At 40.3% G+C, this 19109-nt stretch overlaps 1 protein-coding gene across 3 annotated transcripts in view; it reads right to left on the reverse strand.

Moving 5' to 3' along the window:
• The window catches only part of sntg2 (syntrophin, gamma 2), a 94246-nt gene extending 75508 nt beyond the window's left edge, over nucleotides 1–18738 (reverse strand). For 2 of the 3 annotated variants that reach the window (XM_055865506.1, XM_055865505.1), the window contains exons 1-2: nucleotides 18289–18738; nucleotides 6981–7118 (exon numbers count right to left, since the gene is read on the reverse strand). In XM_055865506.1, coding sequence (XP_055721481.1) covers nucleotides 6981–7118; nucleotides 18289–18357 — 207 coding nt within the window. In that variant the 5' untranslated portion in view covers nucleotides 18358–18738. Of the gene's footprint in view, nucleotides 1–6980; nucleotides 7119–18288 lie in introns of those variants that run through there. The other variant, XM_055865507.1, reaches the window with a different exon arrangement.
• Nucleotides 18739–19109: the final 371 nt, after the last annotated feature.

The raw sequence follows: 19109 nt of genomic DNA on the forward strand, positions 1-19109 counted from the left end.
TGCAGACAATACACAGCTGTACATTTTGATGAAACATGGTGAAGCTCAAATCACCTACCCTGGAAGCCTGTGTTTCAGACGTAAGGAAGTGGATGGCAGCACATGTTCTACTTTTAAACTTGGACAAAACAGAGATGCTTGTTCTAGGTCCCAAGAAAGAAAGAAATCTTCTGTCGGATCTGACAATGAATCTTGATGGTTGTACAGTCGTCTCAAATGTGGGAAGTTGATTTTGTTTAGGGCACATAGCCTTTGAGCTTCACGGTTTGGTTTTGTAATGTTTATTGTTTTGTTTGGCGTCATTTTGAGTTAATAAAGAAAATGGACGCTCACAACGCTGCACCTTGGTCCGCATCCTTCAACAGCCGTGACAGTTCGTAACATCGCAAAAAATCTGACGCTCTTTACCAAAAATAATGCAGAAAATCTAAGCCATGCTAATGCCACATCAACATTAGACTACTGCAATGCTCCACTCCTTGTCTAGCGCTAAATAAACTTCAGCTTGTGCTAAATATCGCTGTTAGAATCTTGACTAGAACCCCCCAAAATGATCATATTACTCCAGTTCTAGCCTCTGGCTTTCTGTTAAGCCTATGGCTGATTTCAAGGTTTTACTGCTAACCTACCAAGCATTACATGGACTTTCTCCTACCTATCTCGCCGATTTGGTCCTGCCGTACATACGTACACGTATGCTACAGTCACAAGATGCAGGCCTCCTTAACGTTCTTAGAATTTCTAAGCGAAGAGCTGGAGGCAGGGCTTTCTTTCATAAAGCTACATTTTTATGGAATGGTCTGCCGATCTATGTGAGAGGCAGACTTGGTCTCAACCTTGAAGTCTTTATTGAAGACTCATCTCTTCAGTAGGTCCTATGATTGAGTGTTCTGGCCCAGCGTGTTAAGGTGAACGGCAAGGCACTGGAGTGATGAACCACCCTTGCTGTCTCTGCCTGGCCGGCTCCCCTCTCTCCACTGGGATTCTCTGCCTCTGACCCTATTACGGGGGCAGAGTCACTGGCTTGCTTGTGCTCTCCCATGCAATCCCTGGGAGGGGTGCATCACGTTGTGCCAGGCTTCTTTCACTATACTCCACATGAGTGGGTTGAGTCACTGACGTGGTCTATTTTCATGTCCTCGGGCAGTGGGGGGGATCTTCGTTGGCTATGCTCGGCCTTGTCTCAGGGTAGTAAGTTGGTTGTCTGTTATAATTTTGGTGGTGTGGGGGCTGTGCTTTGGCAAAGTGGGTGGGGTTATATCCTGTCTGATTTTCCCTTTCCCGGGGAAACTTTGAACGGGGGCACAGTGTCCCCGACCCCCCCTTGACTCAGTCTCCAGTATCTATGCTGCAATAGCCTATGTGCCGGGGGGCTAGGCTAGGATCAGTCTGTTGTACCTGGTGTAATTCCCTTGTCTTATCTGGTGTCCGGTGTGATTTTAGGTATAATCTCTCTAATTCTCCCATCTCTCTCTCCACATCTCTCCATGGCTCAGAACTACCTGGCCTGACGACTCCTGGTTGTCCCATCCCCAGTGCACCTGGTCATGCTGCTGTTCCAGTTTCTGCTGTTCTGCCTGCAGCTCTGGAACCCTGACCAATTCACCGGACTTGCTACATTGTCGTGCTGCTGTTCCAGTTTCTGCTGTTCTGCCTGCAGCTCTGGAACCCTGACCTATTCACCGGACTTGCTACATTGTCGTGCTGCTGTTCCAGTTTCTGCTGTTCTGCCCTCAGCTATGGAACCCTGACCTATTCACCGGACTTGCTACATTGTCGTGCTGCTGTTCCAGTTTCTGCTGTTCTGCCTGCAGCTCTGGAACCCTGACCTGTTCACCGGTCGCGCTACTTTGTCCCAGACCAGCTGTTTCGACCTTCTCTTTTCCTCTCTCTCTGCCTCTCTCTCGCTCTCTCCCTCTTTCTCTCTCTAGCATACATGCTGTCTCGATCTCTGAATGCTCGGCTATGACAAGTCAACTGACATTTACTCCTGAGGTGCTGACCGGTCGCACCTTCTATAACCACTGTGATTATTATTTGACCTTTCTGGTCATCTATGAACGTTTGAACATCTCGAAGAACGATCTAGCCTTAACGGCCATGTACTCTTATTATATATACACCTGGCACAGCCAGAAGAGGAATGGCCACCCCTCAGAGCCTGGTTCTCTCTAGGTTTCTTCCTAGGTTCCTGCCTCCCTTGGGAGATTTTCCTAGCCACTGATGTTTCTACATCTGCACTGCTTACTCTCTGGGTTTTTAGGCTTGGTTTCTGTATAAGCACATTGTGATAACTGCTGATGTAAAAAGGGCTTTATAAATGCATTTGATCGATTGATTTGATTGATAGACCATCCAAAGTATAATTAACAAATTGATCATTAATAGCATCTATCAATAGGTGCCCTTCCCTGGTTTTGTGGTTGAATCTGTGTTTGAAATTCACTGCTCGACTGAGGAACCTTACAGATAATTGTATGTGTGGGGTAGAGCGATGAGGTAGTCATTCAAAAATCATGTTAAACACTATTATTGTACACAAAGTGAATCCATGCAACTTATTATGTGACTAGTTATGCAAATGTTTACTCCTGAACGTATTTAGGCGTGTCATAATGAAGAGGTAGACTACATGTGAAACAACATAATTCCACTTTGACATTTTAACTTCTTGAGGGCAGGGGGCAGCTTTTTCACTTTCGGGAAAAATAGCATGCCAAAATTAAACTGCTTGCTACTCCTCCCCAGAATATTAGATATGCATATTATTAGTAGATTTGGATAGAAAACACTCTGAAGTTTCTAAAACGGTTTGAATCATGTCTGTGAGAATAACAGAACTTATGTAGCAGGCAAAACCCTGAGGACAAACCATTCAGAATTTTTATTTTTTTGATGTCACTGTCTTTTCAATGCGTTTTTTAAGAGACACCAGATTTTTAAAGGACTTGCTTGCAGTTCCTACCGCTTCCACTGGATGTCACCAGTCCTTGGAAATCGGTTGAGGTTATTCCTTTGTGTAGTGAAGAAGTAGGGCTATCGTAAATGAGGGTCACATGAAGTAAATGTTTGGAGAGAGTTATGTTATGAAAAAAGTTGCGTCAGTTTGGTTTCGTTTTGTATTGAACGCAGATCATCCCGTCTTCAAATTGATCGATCATTAACGTTTAAATATACCTAACGTTGTATGACAAAAGTAGTTTGAAATGTTTTGGTAAGTTTACATGTAGCTTTTGATATATTTTGTATGACTTGGCGAAAGTTGGAAGCTGTGTTTTTCTGGATGAAACGGTCCAAATAAATAGACAATTTGGATATATATCGACGGAATTAATCGAACAAAAGGACCATTTGTGATGTTTATGGGACATATTGGAGTGCCACCAAAAGAATTTCGTCAAAGGTAAGGCATGATTTATATTTTATTTCTGCGTTTTGTGTCGTGCTTGCAGTGTTGAAATATGCTACTCTGTTTGTTTACTGATGTGCTGTCATCAGATAATAGCATCTTCTGCTTTCGCCGAAAAGCTTTTTTGAAATCTGACATGTTGGCTGGATTCACAACGAGTGTAGCTTTAATTTGGTATCTTACATGTGTGATTTAATGAAAGTTAGATTTTTTAAATCATGTTATTTGAATATGGCTCGCTGTATTTTCCCTGGCTATTGGCCGTTGGGACGTTTGCGTCCCACCTGCCACAGAGAAGTTTTAAATCAAATCAAATTGTATTGGTCGCATACATATATAGCAGATGCAGTAATATTTAACAATTAACACAAATCTGGAGTAGAAGAATGGAATTAAGAAATATATAATATCAGGACGAGCAATGTAGGAGTCCAGAGTGTATATACAGTTGAAGTCGGAAGTTTACATACACCTTAGCCAAATACATTTAATCTCAGTTTTTCACAATTCCTGAAATGCAATCCTAGAAAAAATCCCTGTCTTAGGTCAATTAGGTTCACCACTTTATTTAAAACATGTGAAATGTCAGAATAATAGTAGAGAGAATGATTTATTTCAGCTTTATTTTTTTTAATCACAATCTCAGTGGGTCAGAAGTTTACTCAATTAGTATTTGGTAGCATTGCCTTTAAATTGTTTAACTTGGGCCAAACGTTTCGGGTAGGCTTCCACAAGCGTCCCACAATAAGTTTGGTGAATTTTGGCCCATTCCTCCTGACAGAGCTGGTGTAACTGAGTCAGGTTTGTAAGCCTCCTTGCTCGCACACACTTTTTCAGTTATGCTCACAAATGTTCTATTGGTTTGAGGTCAGGGCTTTGTGATGGCCACTCCAATACCTTGACTTTGTTGTCCTTAAGCCACTTTGCCACAACTTTGGAAGTATGCTTGGTCATTGTCCATTTGGAAGACCCATTTGCAACCAAGCTTTAACTTCCTGACTGATGTCTTGAGATGTTGCTTTAATATATACACATAATTTTCCTCCCTCATGACGCCATCTATTTTGTGAAGTGCACCAGTCCCTCCTGCAGCAAAGCACCCCCACAACATGATGCTGCCACCCCCGTGCTTCACGGTTGGGATGGTGTTCTTCGGCTTGCAAGCGTCCCCCTTTTTCCTCCAAACATAATGATGGTCATTATGGCCAAACAGTTCTATTTTTGTTTCATCAGACCAGAGGACATTAATCCAAAAAGTACGATCTTTGTCCCCATGTGCAGTTGCAAACCGTAGTCTGTCTTTTTTATGGCGGTTTTGGAGCAGTGGCTTCTTCCTTGCTGAGCGGCCTTTCAGGTTATGTCGATATAGGACTCGTTTTACTGTGTATATAGATACTTTTGTACCTGTTTCCTCCAGCATCTTCACAAGGTCCTTTGCTGTTGTTCTGCGACGCGTGGCTGCGTGGTCCCATGGTGTTTATACTTGCGTACTATTGTTTGTACAGATGGACGTGGTACCTTCAGGTGTTCGGAAATTGCTCCCAAGGACGAACCAGACTTGTGGAGGTCTAAAAAAAATTCTCTGAGGTCTTGGCTGATTTCTTTTGATTTTCCCATGATGTCAAGCAAAGAGGCACTGAGTTTGAAGGTAGGCCTTGAAATACATCCACGGGTACACCTCCAATTGACTCAAAGGATGTCAATTAGCCTATCAGAAGCTTCTAAAGCAATTGTGATACAGTGAATTAAAAGTGAAATAATCTGTCTGTAAACAATTGTAGGAGAAATTACTTGTGTCATGCACAAAGTAGATGTCCTAACCGACTTGCCAAAACTATAGTTTGTTAACACGACATTTGTGGAGTGGTTGAAAAACAAGTTATAATGACAACAACCTAAGTGTATGTAAACTTCTGACTTCAACTATATATATATATATATATATATAAAATAAACACAACATACTTCTACAGATTTTTATGAATGACAGTATTCCTCCCCAAGCACCCCCCCATATATATATACACACACACACACACACACATTTATACACTACCGGTCAAAAGTTTTAGAACACCTACTCATTCCAGGGTTTTCTTTATTTTTACTATTTTTTACATTCTAGAATAATAGTTAAGACATTAAAACTATTAAATAATGCATATGGAATCATGCAGTAACCAAAAAAGTGTTAAAAAAATCAAAAGATATTTTAGATTTGAGGTGAATAATGTTTCATCAAATACTTTTTAATATATTTTTTGATAATACAAGGGGTCTTAATATTCAAAATAAAATAGCTGAATCCTTGGTATGACCTTCTTAAAACAATTCCATTTAGCTTAGTAAGAACCCCCCCCCACCCCTCTGCCCCTTCCCTGGCTTAGACAGGGCGTACACTCTTATGGGGCTCCTGAGTGGCGCAGTGGTCTAAGTGACTGTATCTCAGTGCTAGAGGCATCACTACAGACACCATGGTTCAAATCCAGGCTATCACACAACTGCCTGTGATTGTGAGTCCCAATTGGCCCAGTGCCATCTGGGTTTGGCTAGTGTAGGCAGTCATTGTAAACAAGAATTTGTTCTTAACTGACTTGCCTGCTTAAATAAAGGTTATATAATGGAGCGAATGGCATCGTGTTTTGATGCCTTTCCGCTCCGGCCACGAGCCCGTCGTCACCAACCTCCTGTGTTCTGAAGGCAATGTACAAACAGAAAGCTGAGACCATCCTCTCTTCGACGGGGACAAGGGGAGGAAGCTTCCAAAGCTGTGTTTTCTTTTTCCGCAATTGCATTTTGAAATGTTGATCAGAAAGAAAAAAGAATGATTGAGCGCATCAGGGGAGAGGACAGTGGCTCCTTCATCAAAGCAGCAGGCTGAAGCAAGGACACGGGCACAGGGGCAGGACAAACACTTTCATTACCGGAATCATGAGGATAATACATTTGACTGTTTGACCAAAATCCGGGTTTTAACCCCCACCCCTAAAAAAAATGGTGACAATGTAGAATGTGCTATTTCTACATTTATAGGCATCCTTTACATGTTTCACAATCCATGATCTCTTCTAATTGATGAAACACATGACTTTGTAAATCTTAACAGACCCAACAAAAAATAAAATACAGCCCATCTGGCATTTTCCAGAATTGCCAGATGGCCAATCCGCCCCTGCCATTTTAGAGACATTCAATACAGTATATTAAAACAAATGTACACAAGAAGGCGTGGCTTCTTTAGAACGGTATGAGGCAAAGCATATCAACTAAAGCTAATATACTAAGGCTAAATGTGAATCACATCTTTCATGTCCCCATTACATCCAACTAAAGCTATTGTAAGCTATACACATCAGTGTCAGGATGTGAAAAGCTAGAGTCAGCTGTGGTCTCGTCATCATCAGGGAATGGTTTTAATGTGAACGGAACTGAAGTCATTTCAAGTCAATGAACAATGAGTAAGAGGAGCACAAATACCAGTTTGAGTTTAAAGTGTTAGTTATGTGTGCCTGGTTAACCCAAGTATGGTCAAACCCACCCCCTAATGTCAAGGTAAAGCCTCAGTACTTACATTTAATTGTGGGTCACCCCCTCTCGTGCAAACCACATCCAGCTTCTGTATGGTCAACACCTCTTTTGTCAGCTTCAGACGGACATCATAAGTATTACTGGTCTCCTTGTTATACAGCAGGGCAATTCCAGACTTTGTCTGTTGAGATAGATAGAAAAAATAACATTTTACCTGCCTGAGTTACTGTGTTGCTATAGTGACCTAGTTCTCTCACTAACAACAGGAGCTCAAAGAGCTGCTTCACAACAAAAAAGGCTTTTGTATTTTTTTGACCAACTTTTTTTTTCTCCTTTCCCTCTAAAGTGTTGTGCTTTTACTTCTCTGTTCACATGATATCCTCCATGGATTCTTTCTACGACTTGTTTTGTCGTTCCCATCGCTTGCTTTTTGCCCTAATGGGCTAGAAGAAGAAAAACACCCGCGAGGATGATGGAAAATGAACAGAACGTACATTTGGCAGGCAAACTATTTCAATCTTTGAGAATTCTAGAACTCTGTCTTTCTTAATAAAGCTCCACTCAGGTATTATCGAATTTGATCAGAGGGTAACACAGGTAAAACCAAACAGAACTTCTGAATTAAAACAATGCTTGCCTAAGCAGCATTTTTTTGTTGAAGCACTAAGTACCATACAGTGCATTCGGGAAAGTATTCAGACCACTTGACTTTTTCCACATTTTGTTACGGTTACAGCCTTATTCTAAAATTGTATTAAATTAATTGATTCCCTCATCAATCTACACACAATAGCCCATAATGACAAAGAGAGAAAACAGGTTTTTGCGGCAGGTAGCCTAGTGTTTAGAGCGTTGGGCTAGTAACCGAAAGCTTGCTAGATCGAATCCCCGAGCTGACAAGGTAAACATCTGTCATTCTGCCCCTGAACAAGGCAGTTAGCCCACTGTTCCTAGGCTGTCATTGTAAATAAGAATGTATTCTTAACTGACTTGCCTAGTTAAATAAAGGTTAATAAAAAAAAAAGTGTTAACTAAAAATAGAAATACATTATTTACATAAGTATTCAGACCCATTGCAATGAGACTTGAAATTGAGCTCAGATACATCCTTTCCAATGATCATCCTTGAGATGTTTCTACAACTTGATTGGAGTCCACCAGAGTTCCTCTGTGAAGATGGTTGTTCTTCTGGAAGCTTCTCCTATCTCTGCAGCACTCCACCAATCAGGCCTTTATGGTAGAGTGGCCAGTCCCCAAGCCACTCCTCAGTAAAAGGCACATGATAGCCGGTGTAGAGTTTGCCAAAAGGTACCTAAAGACTCTCAGACCATGAGAAACAAGATTCTCTGGTCTGATTAAACCAAGATTGAACTCTTTGGCTTGAATGCCAAGCGTCACATCTGGAGGAAACCTGGCACCATCCCTACGGTGAAGCATGGTGGTGGCAGCATCCCTACGGTGAAGCATGGTGGTGGCAGCATCATGCTGTGATGATGTTTTTCAGCAGCAGGGACAGGGAGACTAGTCAGGATTGAGGGAAAGATGAACGGAGCAAAGTACATCGAGATCCTTGATGAAAGTATGCTCCAGAGCGCCCAGGACCTCAGACTGGGGCGAACCTTTTTTTGCTTTGTCCTTATGGGGTATTGTGTTTAGATTGATGAGGAAAAAAACAACAATTTAATCCATTTTAGAATAAGGCTGTAAAAATTCAAGGGGTCTGAATACTTTCCGAATGCACTGTATTTTTCTCTAGTGAAGACTTCAAGAACTTTACAAGATGGCCATCATGTCTGCCTTAGAGGAGCCAAAGCCCTCAACAAAACAACAGCACAGAGCACCCTGTCTATCATTCAATGAGTTCACACCCTGGTTTTAAAGTCTATGGTTCACACAGCCTGGCCTCAAAGACGTAACATTGTAAAAGTAAATTTGGTAATTAAAAAAATTGTCTCATGTTAAAGTGACCAAATTAATTTGCAGCTGTGTAAAAACATAATATATTCGAAAAATCCAAGACTCACTCTAAAAAAAACTCTATACAATACCCGCTAAAATAAAGGCTTTATAACTTTTCCACACGAGAGAGTGCCTTGGATTTTATGTTTTTACACAGCTGCAACGTCATTTGGTCACTATAAATTATACCCTTTTCTCGAATGAGCACCTCTCTTTGTCTTCATACTTGATGTCAAAGCAGCGTTCCCTCTTTTTTTTGCATTTTTAAATAGTATGATATTACGTTTGGTTACATAAGACAGACGTTTACTTAAGGAAAAAAACAGAAGGAGGGTGGTTGGTCAGAAAGGATAAGTGGGCCCAATATGCGAATGTCTAGCAACCCAAAAGTTGTGTGTTCGGATCTCATCACGAACAAATTTAGCATTTCAGCTACTTTTCAACTACTTAGCATGTTAGCTAACCCTTCCCCTAACCCTTTAACCTAACTCCTAACCCTAACTCCTAACCCTAGCTTTAACCATAATCTAAACCCTAACTCCTAACCCTAGCTTTAACCATAATCTAAACCCTAACTCCTAACCTAACCCTAACTCCTAACCCTAACTCCTAACCCTAGCTTTAACCATAATCTAAACCCTAACCACTAACCTAACTCCTAACCTAACCCTAACCCTAGCTTTAACCATAATCTAAACCCTAACTCCTAACCCTAGCTTTAACCATAATCTAAACCCTAACTCCTAACCCTAACTCCTAACCCTAGCTTTAACCATAATCTAAACCCTAACTCCTAACCTAACTCCTAACCTAACCCTAACCCTAACTCCTAACCCTAACTCCCAACCCTAGCTTTAACCATAATCTAAACCCTAACTCCTAACCCTAGCTTTAACCATAATCTAAACCCTAACTCCTAACCCTAACTCCTAACCCTAACTTCTAACCCTAACTTCTAACCCTAGCTTTAACCATAATCTAAACTCTAACTCCTAACCCTAACTCCTAACCCTAGCTTTAACCATAATCTAAACCCTAACTCCTAACCCTAACTCCTAACCCTAGCTTTAACCATAATCTAAACCCTAACTCCTAACCCTAACTCCTAACCCTAGCTTTAACCATAATCTAAACCCTAACTCCTAACCCTAACTCCTAACCCTAGCTTTAACCATAATCTAAACCCTAACTCCTAACCCTAACTTTTAACCCTAGCTTTAACCATAATCTAAACCCTAACCACTAACCCTAACTCCTAACCCTAGCTTTAACCATAATCTAAACCCTAACTCCTAACCCTAACTCCTAACCCTAGCTTTAACCATAATCTAAACCCTAACTCCTAACCCTAACTCCTAACCCTAGCTTTAACCATAATCTAAACCCTAACTCCTAACCCTAACTCCTAACCCTAGCTTTAACCATAATCTAACCCCTAACCCTAACTCCTAACCCTAGCTTTAACCATAATCTAAACCCTAACTCCTAACCCTAACTTCTAACCCTAGCTTTAACCATAATCTAAACCCTAACCACTAACCCTAACTCCTAACCCTAGCTTTAACCATAATCTAAACCCTAACTCCTAACCCTAACCCTAGCTTTAACCATAATCTAAACCCTAACTCCTAACCCTAACTCCTAACCCTAGCTTTAACCATAATCTAAACCCTAACTCCTAACCCTAGCTTTAACCATAATCTAAACCCTAGCTCCTAACCCTAACTCCTAACCCTAGCTTTAACCATAATCTAAACCCTAACCACTAACCCTAACTCTTAACCATAACCTTAACCCTAACTTTAAGCTCTAACCTTAACCACTAACCCAAAATCTTAACCTTAACCATTAGCCTTAACCCTAACCACTAACACTAACCCCTAGCCTAGCTAACGTTAGACACTTAGCCACCTAGCTAAGGTTTGGAATTCGCAACATGTCATACGTATTGCAAATTCGTAAATATTGTACGAATTCCAAATCGTAACATATCGTACGAAATGTATGATGGACATTCACAAATGAATACATTGCATACGAAACGTAACATATAATAATACTTTGAGTGTCACAGATTTACGGTTACAATGTTTTGTCTACCCCTGAGTCCAGGTTGGGTTCACAACAAGAAACGTGCCTTCACTTCACACGTCACAAGACCCAGTAACCAGAACCCTGGTGGTGGGAGAAGAGACACATGGAGTGCACCCTGACTTCCGATCTTGTCAGAGCTCTCCATCATGTACTTCTTCATCTCCCCCGCTGAGAGGGGGGGTTCACAACTGCAGGTGATAAAACACTGCAGCTGTTATATTATTTAGGTTTACAAACATTTGTTGAACCTTTAGGTTTTCAACCACATGATACTTCATAAGAATTAACTTCACGTTAAAGTCTCATACAAATCTCAATTATTTAGAATTGGTCAAAATAAACTCGTAGTCAAAATCTCTGTTAATGTCATTTGTGTTTTCAGGAAACCTAATAAGATTTCTCATAGAGTAGCAGCTTCCCTTACTTTTGGGCTCCGAGTGGCACAGTGGTCTAAGACACGGCATCTCAATGCAAGAGGCATCACCTGGTTTGAATACAGGCTGCATCACATCTGGCTGTGATTGGGAGTCCCGTAGGGCGACGCACAATTGGCCCAGTGTCGCCGGGGTAGGCCGTCATTGTAAATATGAGTTTGTTCTTAACGGACTTGCCCGGGTTAAATAAAACATTTTTTAAAATTGTTCGCTACGCTATTCTTACGAACCGCATAGCATTACAGCAGTATGTACATATGTTAGCTAGTTACCTAATGTTAGTTGGCTACTAATACATCGAACTTGCCAGGCAGAATGTTAACTGTCACATTCAGATCAACTCTACTCCTCGGCCACAGCGTCCAGGGTGCGCTCTGAACACTCCGAGAGTACAATGCTCTGAATTTACCAACGGACAATCTGACAATGCTCTGGATTTACATCTGACAACGCTCTGGATTTACAAAGGGTTTAGCTAGTAATTTGTTATGCTAACAAGCTAGCAAGAGGTTGCATAGCAACAGCATCAACTTCCGGTAGACAGGCGAAGCGCTAGTACACTCAACTGAAAGGATACCATTTGTTTACAGTATACTAAAATGAGCTAATAGTATGTAGTATACACTCATTAAGTATGTAGTAAACTGTATGTTAGTATGGGTATTCAAAACCAAGTTTGTGTTCTCTGCTATGAACTGTACTTCACTAAAGTCCATAATCATTCTGTAATCTGTGATGGGATTTATTAAAATGATTCAAAACCATTCATTGGCTACCTATCTGGAACACGGTGAGGTTTTTTGTAAAAGGAAGTGTAGTTAGTGTGTAGTTATTAGGTAATTAGCATGTTAAGTCATTTCTAAGTTACGTTCTAAGCAGTGGTCTGTAAAATAAAGTGTTACTGTATTTACCCTAATGAGCTGCCCCATAATGCATCAGCATTTAAGACATCTTACATAAACACTCCATAGAAATAATCAATTTATTTGAAATATTTATTCAACACTGTAATCATTTGTGACACTGACTGTTTACCAGAATAAATTTGTTCTATGTCAAGATAAGACCAGTGTTACCATGAATCCTGAAAGTCATGAATATTTAATGTACAGTATATTTTGTTTCACCGCCCAGCTCTGTTTCCTCCCAGTTCATAATTTTGTTATTGTAACCTTTGTTGAGGGCGTTGCTAGTTCGAATCTCCAAGCCGAAAATGTGAACAATCTGACGATGTGCCCTTGAGCAAGTCACTGAATTATAAATCGCTCCAGGGACAATGGTGACCCTGGTCTTGACTCCACTCTCCGAGGGAGTTGGGATATGCAGAAAACACATTGCAATTTACACATACGTATTAATACACACTTCTACACATGTGAAATAGAACAAATATAAGCACCCACCAAATTAATATTATAAAATATGTTTCTATTGGGGTGAGAACTTTATGAATTAATGAATTTATACTTAATTTATTTGTACAGATTGTGGCAGTGCTCATATTGTCCATTCAGTAACCCTCACCCATAAGGTTGTCATTACGAGACTGAACCTCTTCCCTGTGGTTTTTAATGTGTGGCTGTTTTCGCGCTTGTTAACATCATGTTTGGTGGTACGTTACTACAAAAAAAACCTCCATGGGCAAACGTAGTGAAAACCTCCATTTAGGTAGATATTATTTGTAGTCATTGGCTTATTGCACTCATAAGATGCCAAGATTCAATTTACGCTTTCTTTTCACCCCATCTGCATCCCCTAGAGAGAGAATGCCAGATATAATTATTGTCTTGTGTCCCCTCTCATGTATATCGTCCAGATGCGTTTTCCCTTAGTCGCTACATAAAGCTTTGAATAATAGTTATCTCCTTCTGGAAGTCAAGGGAAAATGCATGACCTAAATTCCAAACTGTCTTTGAAAAAGAATGGGACCCTCCTCTACAACTTTAAAAGAGGCATGGATCAAACATTTGCGCTATCTAGAGATTACATCCCATCTACTTCCTAAAGCGGTATGGGAATATAACATAGTACCGTATAGAGTCAAGTATTTTATTTAAAAAATTATATTTAACCTTTATTTAACTAGGCAAGTCAGTTAAGAACAAATTCTTCTTTAGGAACAGTGGGTTAACTGCCTTGTTCAGAACGGCAGATCTTTTCCTTGTCAGTTCTGGGATTTGAGCTTGCAACCTTTCGGTTACAAGTCCAACGCTCTAACCACTAGGCTATCTGGCGCCCACAATGTCAGGCAACCTAACGTGTAACGTAAATTATTTGAAAAGTCATTACTTTATTACATTTTTCAACATTTTAACATTTGTCATAATTAATTTTTAAAGAGTACACACTATTTCACATGCAGCAATGGATAGAAGGTAGGTGTCGTAATCAGTGTCGTAGGTGTCGTAATTAGTGTCGTAGGTGTCGTAATTAGTGTCGTAGGTGTCGTAATTAGTGTCGTAGGTGTCGTAATTAGTAGGTGTCGTAATTAGTAGGTGTCGTAATTAGTAGGTGTCGTAATTAGTAGGTGTCGTAATTAGTAGGTGTCGTAATCAGTGCTTTTGTCAAGCTTGGTCTTTCATTCCTTTCCCTTTATGATCTCAGTCTGGAATCAAAATGAGCCCAGTATAATACAGGTGAACTCAGTGGAATACAGGTGAACTCAGTGGAATACAGGTGAACTCAGTGGAATACAGGTGAACTCAGTGGAATACAGGTGAACTCAGTGGAATACAGGTGAACTCAGTAGAATACAGGCAGAGGATGAGAAACAACACAGATTAAGTACTCATGGCACCTTCCCTCTGGTTGGATTTCATTTCAACCTTCCCTCTGGTTGGAGATCATTTTAACCTTCCCTCTGGTTGGAGATCATTTTAACCTTCCCTCTGGTTGGAGGTCATTTTAACCTTCCCTCTGGTTGGAGGTCATTTTAAGCTTCCCTCTGGTTGGAGGTCATTTTAACCTTCCCTCTGGTTGGAAGTCATTTTAACCTTCCCTCTGGTTGGAAGTCATTTTAACCTTCCCTCTGGTTGGAGGTCATTTTAACCTTCCCTCTGGTTGGAGGTCATTTTAACCTTCCCTCTGGTTGGAGGTCATTTTAACCTTCCCTCTGGTTGGAGGTCATTTTAACCTTCCCTCTGGTTGGAGGTCATTTTAACCTTCCCTCTGGTTGGAGGTCATTTTAACCTTCCCTCTGGTTGGAGGTCATTTTAACCTTCCCTCTGGTTGGAGGTCATTTTAACCTTCCCTCTGGTTGGAGGTCATTTTAACCTTCCCTCTGGTTGGAGGTCATTTTAACCTTCCCTCTGGTTGGAGGTCATTTTAACCTTCCCTCTGGTTGGAGGTCATTTTAACCTTCCCTCTGGTTGGAGGTCATTTTAACCTTCCCTCTGGTTGGAGGTCATTTTAACCTTCCCTCTGGTTGGAGGTCATTTTAACCTTCCCTCTGGTTGGAGGTCATTTTAACCTTCCCTCTGGCTGGAGGTCATTTTAACCTTCCCTCTGGCTGGAGGTCATTTTAACCTTCCCTCTGGTTGGAGGTCATTTTAACCTTCCCTCTGGTTGGAGGTCATTTTAACCTTCCCTCTGGCTGGAGGTCATTTTAACCTTCCCTCTGGCTGGAGGTCATTTAAACCTTCCCTCTGGTTGGAGATGATTTAAACCTTCCCTCTGGTTGGAGATCATTTTAACCTTCCCTCTGGTTGGAGATCATTTTAACCTTCCCTCTGGTTGGAAGTCATTTTAACATTCCCTCTGGTTGGAGATCATTTAAACCTTCCCTCTAGTTGGAAGTCATTTAAACCTTCCCTCTGGTTGGGAGTCATTTAAACCTTCCCTCTGGTTGGGAGTCATTTTAACCTTCCCTCTGGTTGGAAGTCATTTAAACCTCCCCTCTGGTTGGAAGTCATTTAAACCTTCCCTCTGGTTGGAGGTCATTTTAACCTTCCCTCGAGGGATAATGTCAGCAAGTCGATGCTCAGTTGAGTGCCAAGCATAATCTGTTTAACATTTTAAGGGAATATCCTAAATTGTAATACAATTTGGGGCTGTCAAAATTACACCAAAAGTACACCTATTGTGATCTGTGATCATTCAGGAATTCAATGGGAATACAATCCAGCATAATGATACATAGTAAATATAATATTAACAACAATTACACATCATCAGCAGTATGACAGCGAGGTTAAACAGGTATTATGCAAATCAGTAGAACCGGGTGTGAGCAAACACTTCAGAAATATCCAATTTTTAGAGAAGGCAAGGAAGATTATTTTTTTTAAATCTCATTTTGAAATGCATAGGACATCATTCAAATTCATGAGGTCTCTGCCTTAGATCAAAATGAAAATGTTGTGGGTCACTAATAACAATGCAGTGGAGGAGTTGCATTTTTTCATTTGATAAGTAAACATCTCAGGAAAGGATTTAAAACCGGTATCAGCCTAGCTGATCTTATCGGAATCATATATAGGAGAATCATTATCTGGTTGAGATTGCATCGCTTACAGTCAGTATAATAGAGAGTCAAGTTAAAAGCCACCAAGGTGGCTGTGGATATGACATTTTCCAAACAGAAACGTCAGTAGGACTCACATGGTTTAATATTGAAGCCTGATTGATTTCCTGGCTACAACTCCATCGACTTTCACACTCCACTGGGGTGTAATTATGTTCCATGCTAAGAGGAACCTCAAGGCCTTTGACCAGGGGGAGTTGCATGCTTTTTTCCCCCCCTCATGTACATCACAGTTTTCATTACAGCATAAATCAAAGGAGGTGTTTCATTAAAGAATAATAACCAAAAAGATCAGATCCTGAAGGCAGATTAGAACATGGTTTGATAGTTACAGATACTGCTTGGCCTCTGGCACTACAGCCAGGAATGTTGAACATTTAATATACCTCACAATGGATGATCATTCCTTGGAGAATGTAACTGAAGTGATGGGACTCTTAATGAGCGCCAGGTTGGCCCATCCCATGATACTTAAAAGACTTCACTAATTTACATGACTAGATCAGATAGTATCTTTCCCATTCATTGGGCTTGAGCCTTATGGCTGAATATACAGCTATAGGACGTGGGACATGGAGTCATCTAAAAAAAAAGAAGAGTGTAAACGTAATTCTAAAAAGTTTAAAAGGGCAGACCAGGGCAGTTTAGAGGCTCACATTGAAAAGCAATAGAACATCTAATCAATTTAGAACATATAAACAACAAAAATGGCAACCAATTGTCTCTGTAATTATCCTAAAAAAAACAGAGCATCTGTGGAAATAGGGGCTGTTGATCCCGTGGGAAGAAGATGAATGGTTAAACACCTTGAATCATTACTGAGATTCATAACAGAAGACAATGCTTCTGTTATTCACTTGTGATCTTATGAATGTTTTATTGTCTAATGTTTCATACTCTACTATCTTTTTTGTTGTTGTTGTGTGTCTGAAGTTACCACTCTACTCATGATTACGTCATGTCAACCTTTTAAAGCTAGAAACCAGACCAAACTACCAACCCTGCCTTTGTTTTGGTAGAATAATAAAAACTGAGGGATGGGCCTGGAGAAATGTAACCACTCTCAAATGTATAGGAAGAGCTATGGGTGCAAAGACTGACCGTCTATGATATCAAAATTATCTTTAATTTAGACATTAAAAATAAAATGGATGTAGGAACGGTGTATCTCTTAAATCAAATATTCAACTTTCATCACTGCAGGTCTGTCTGATATTCGAGGGTTGTTTTATAGAAACAAATATATTGGGGAAAATTCACTTTCAATAATGGAAGAATATAAGGGGGAATTATTTAACAAATTTTAAAAAAAACATGTGTTGCATTGGTCATTAAGGTCACGTTAGGGATGAGGTGGGACTGAAATATCAGACTGGTGGATTGAACCTTGATCTCAGTGGACAATGGATGCTATGTTATGATGCATAATCTAGTGTGTTGTCAACAATTTCATCATATGTTTGACTAAATGAAGTATTTGTTCTAATATAAGAACTATTTTCTTAGTACACGGTACTGAGATATGAACCACCTGGTTGGCCCATTTTTCTTTTTTAAAGTATTGCTTTTTAGTCTTTTTACATTTTAACTATTTATTTCATATTCCTCCTCTTCACGGTCTCTACAGTACTAGCAGGAATAGTGGAACATTAATCCCTCACCAACTGAATTCCTGCCTTTTATCCCATATCTTTGGGGACCAACTCTGAGTTTTCTTACAGCCCTCTGACTGGGCTAAATTAGAGTGTCACAGCCGTGACTGAACTGGAGAAACCCAAAAGAATACAAATTATTTAAATTGATGCAGGAGGGCGGAGTTGACCAATCATGTTCAAGTTAAGATTGTTTTCACATCAACTTTTAAATCCACTGTCAAAAGATGCTCTACCAGCAGGTTGAGAATAGGGTAAAGGGTTCATTTTGTACTTTTTAAAATCACAACTTCAACCTACTTTGATCATCTTATTTACCTATAGCGTTGCAGGAGGACAAATAGGCGATTATTGATAGCCACAAGCCATGTAGGAACAGAAGTACTCCTCCAATAACAATATGGGAACGCAATGAATGCGTGAATTCAGAATCGATTGTGTCAAGGTAAACTAAAAACAACTTTCTTTGAGTGCAAGCTGCATAGCAAGCTACATGATGGAATATTTATTACAATTCTCCTACTTCCTGCTTCTCAAGCATACATGGGGCAATGATCTACTGATGTGAAATTGTGTTTTAAATCACTGACCTTTTCTTTCCAGCAGAATTGGGGCATATCTGACTAAACAAACTAAACAAAATACATATTTAGTAGGTTAAAGAAAGGCAGAGAGAGAGCCTGTACTTGCCCAAGTTGGAACCAAGAGGCTGGCTGGACGCTCTATCTGTTCCGGTAGCTGTTTCCCGGCCACATGCATTTCCCATACGGCCGCTGGCTCTGTCCGCAGACCTCGAAGAGACTTTCATGAGTGAGTCATTTATCCAACATTAGTCGGATAATGCCGTTTTACAACGTCCCATTCACCAAGAGGCACACGGACGGGCAGACTGACCAAGCATATAGCCAGTGCGCAACGGGGTAGACTTCAAAGGAAGGCAGGCAGACTACTTCGCTCAACAGTGTCTATCTAGTCGCTATGTGACATTTCCCGACGGTGTTTCTAGATCTGGTAGATAGTCACGCAATAAATGGTAACTATCTGAAAATAAATGCACAGCTCAAAATATTAGATAGATGAATCCATAAGTGAGGTTAAAACAGCTGCTGCTGCTCCTCGCTGCATTCTGTGTCGTGATTGGTGAGGCGCACAACACACCTCCTGTATGTTGTCTCCACCTGTTGTCATTGGAAGAAATTAAATTCATTTTATATTATATTATAAAGAAAACAATGTATACTAATGTTTTATGAAGCATGGATTTCCATGATTAAAATGGTTAGGTAGGCCTTATGTGTCTAATCAACAGAACTACAGCCATACGGCTATGAGTTATTCCTCTCAATAATAAAGGACATGATTAACATCTACATTTTGAATAAATTAATGTTGATTTTGTCATATTTCAAAGGGAGCAGGACTAGACTTCAAACGTCCAAGACTCTCTGCAACAGACCTTGAAATGTACCTTACACATTCAATCCATGATCCAAATGTATTGTTGTTTTGAA

Source organism: Salvelinus fontinalis, chromosome 16 (genome assembly GCF_029448725.1).
Source record: "Salvelinus fontinalis isolate EN_2023a chromosome 16, ASM2944872v1, whole genome shotgun sequence".
NCBI classification, from domain to species: domain Eukaryota; kingdom Metazoa; phylum Chordata; class Actinopteri; order Salmoniformes; family Salmonidae; genus Salvelinus; species Salvelinus fontinalis.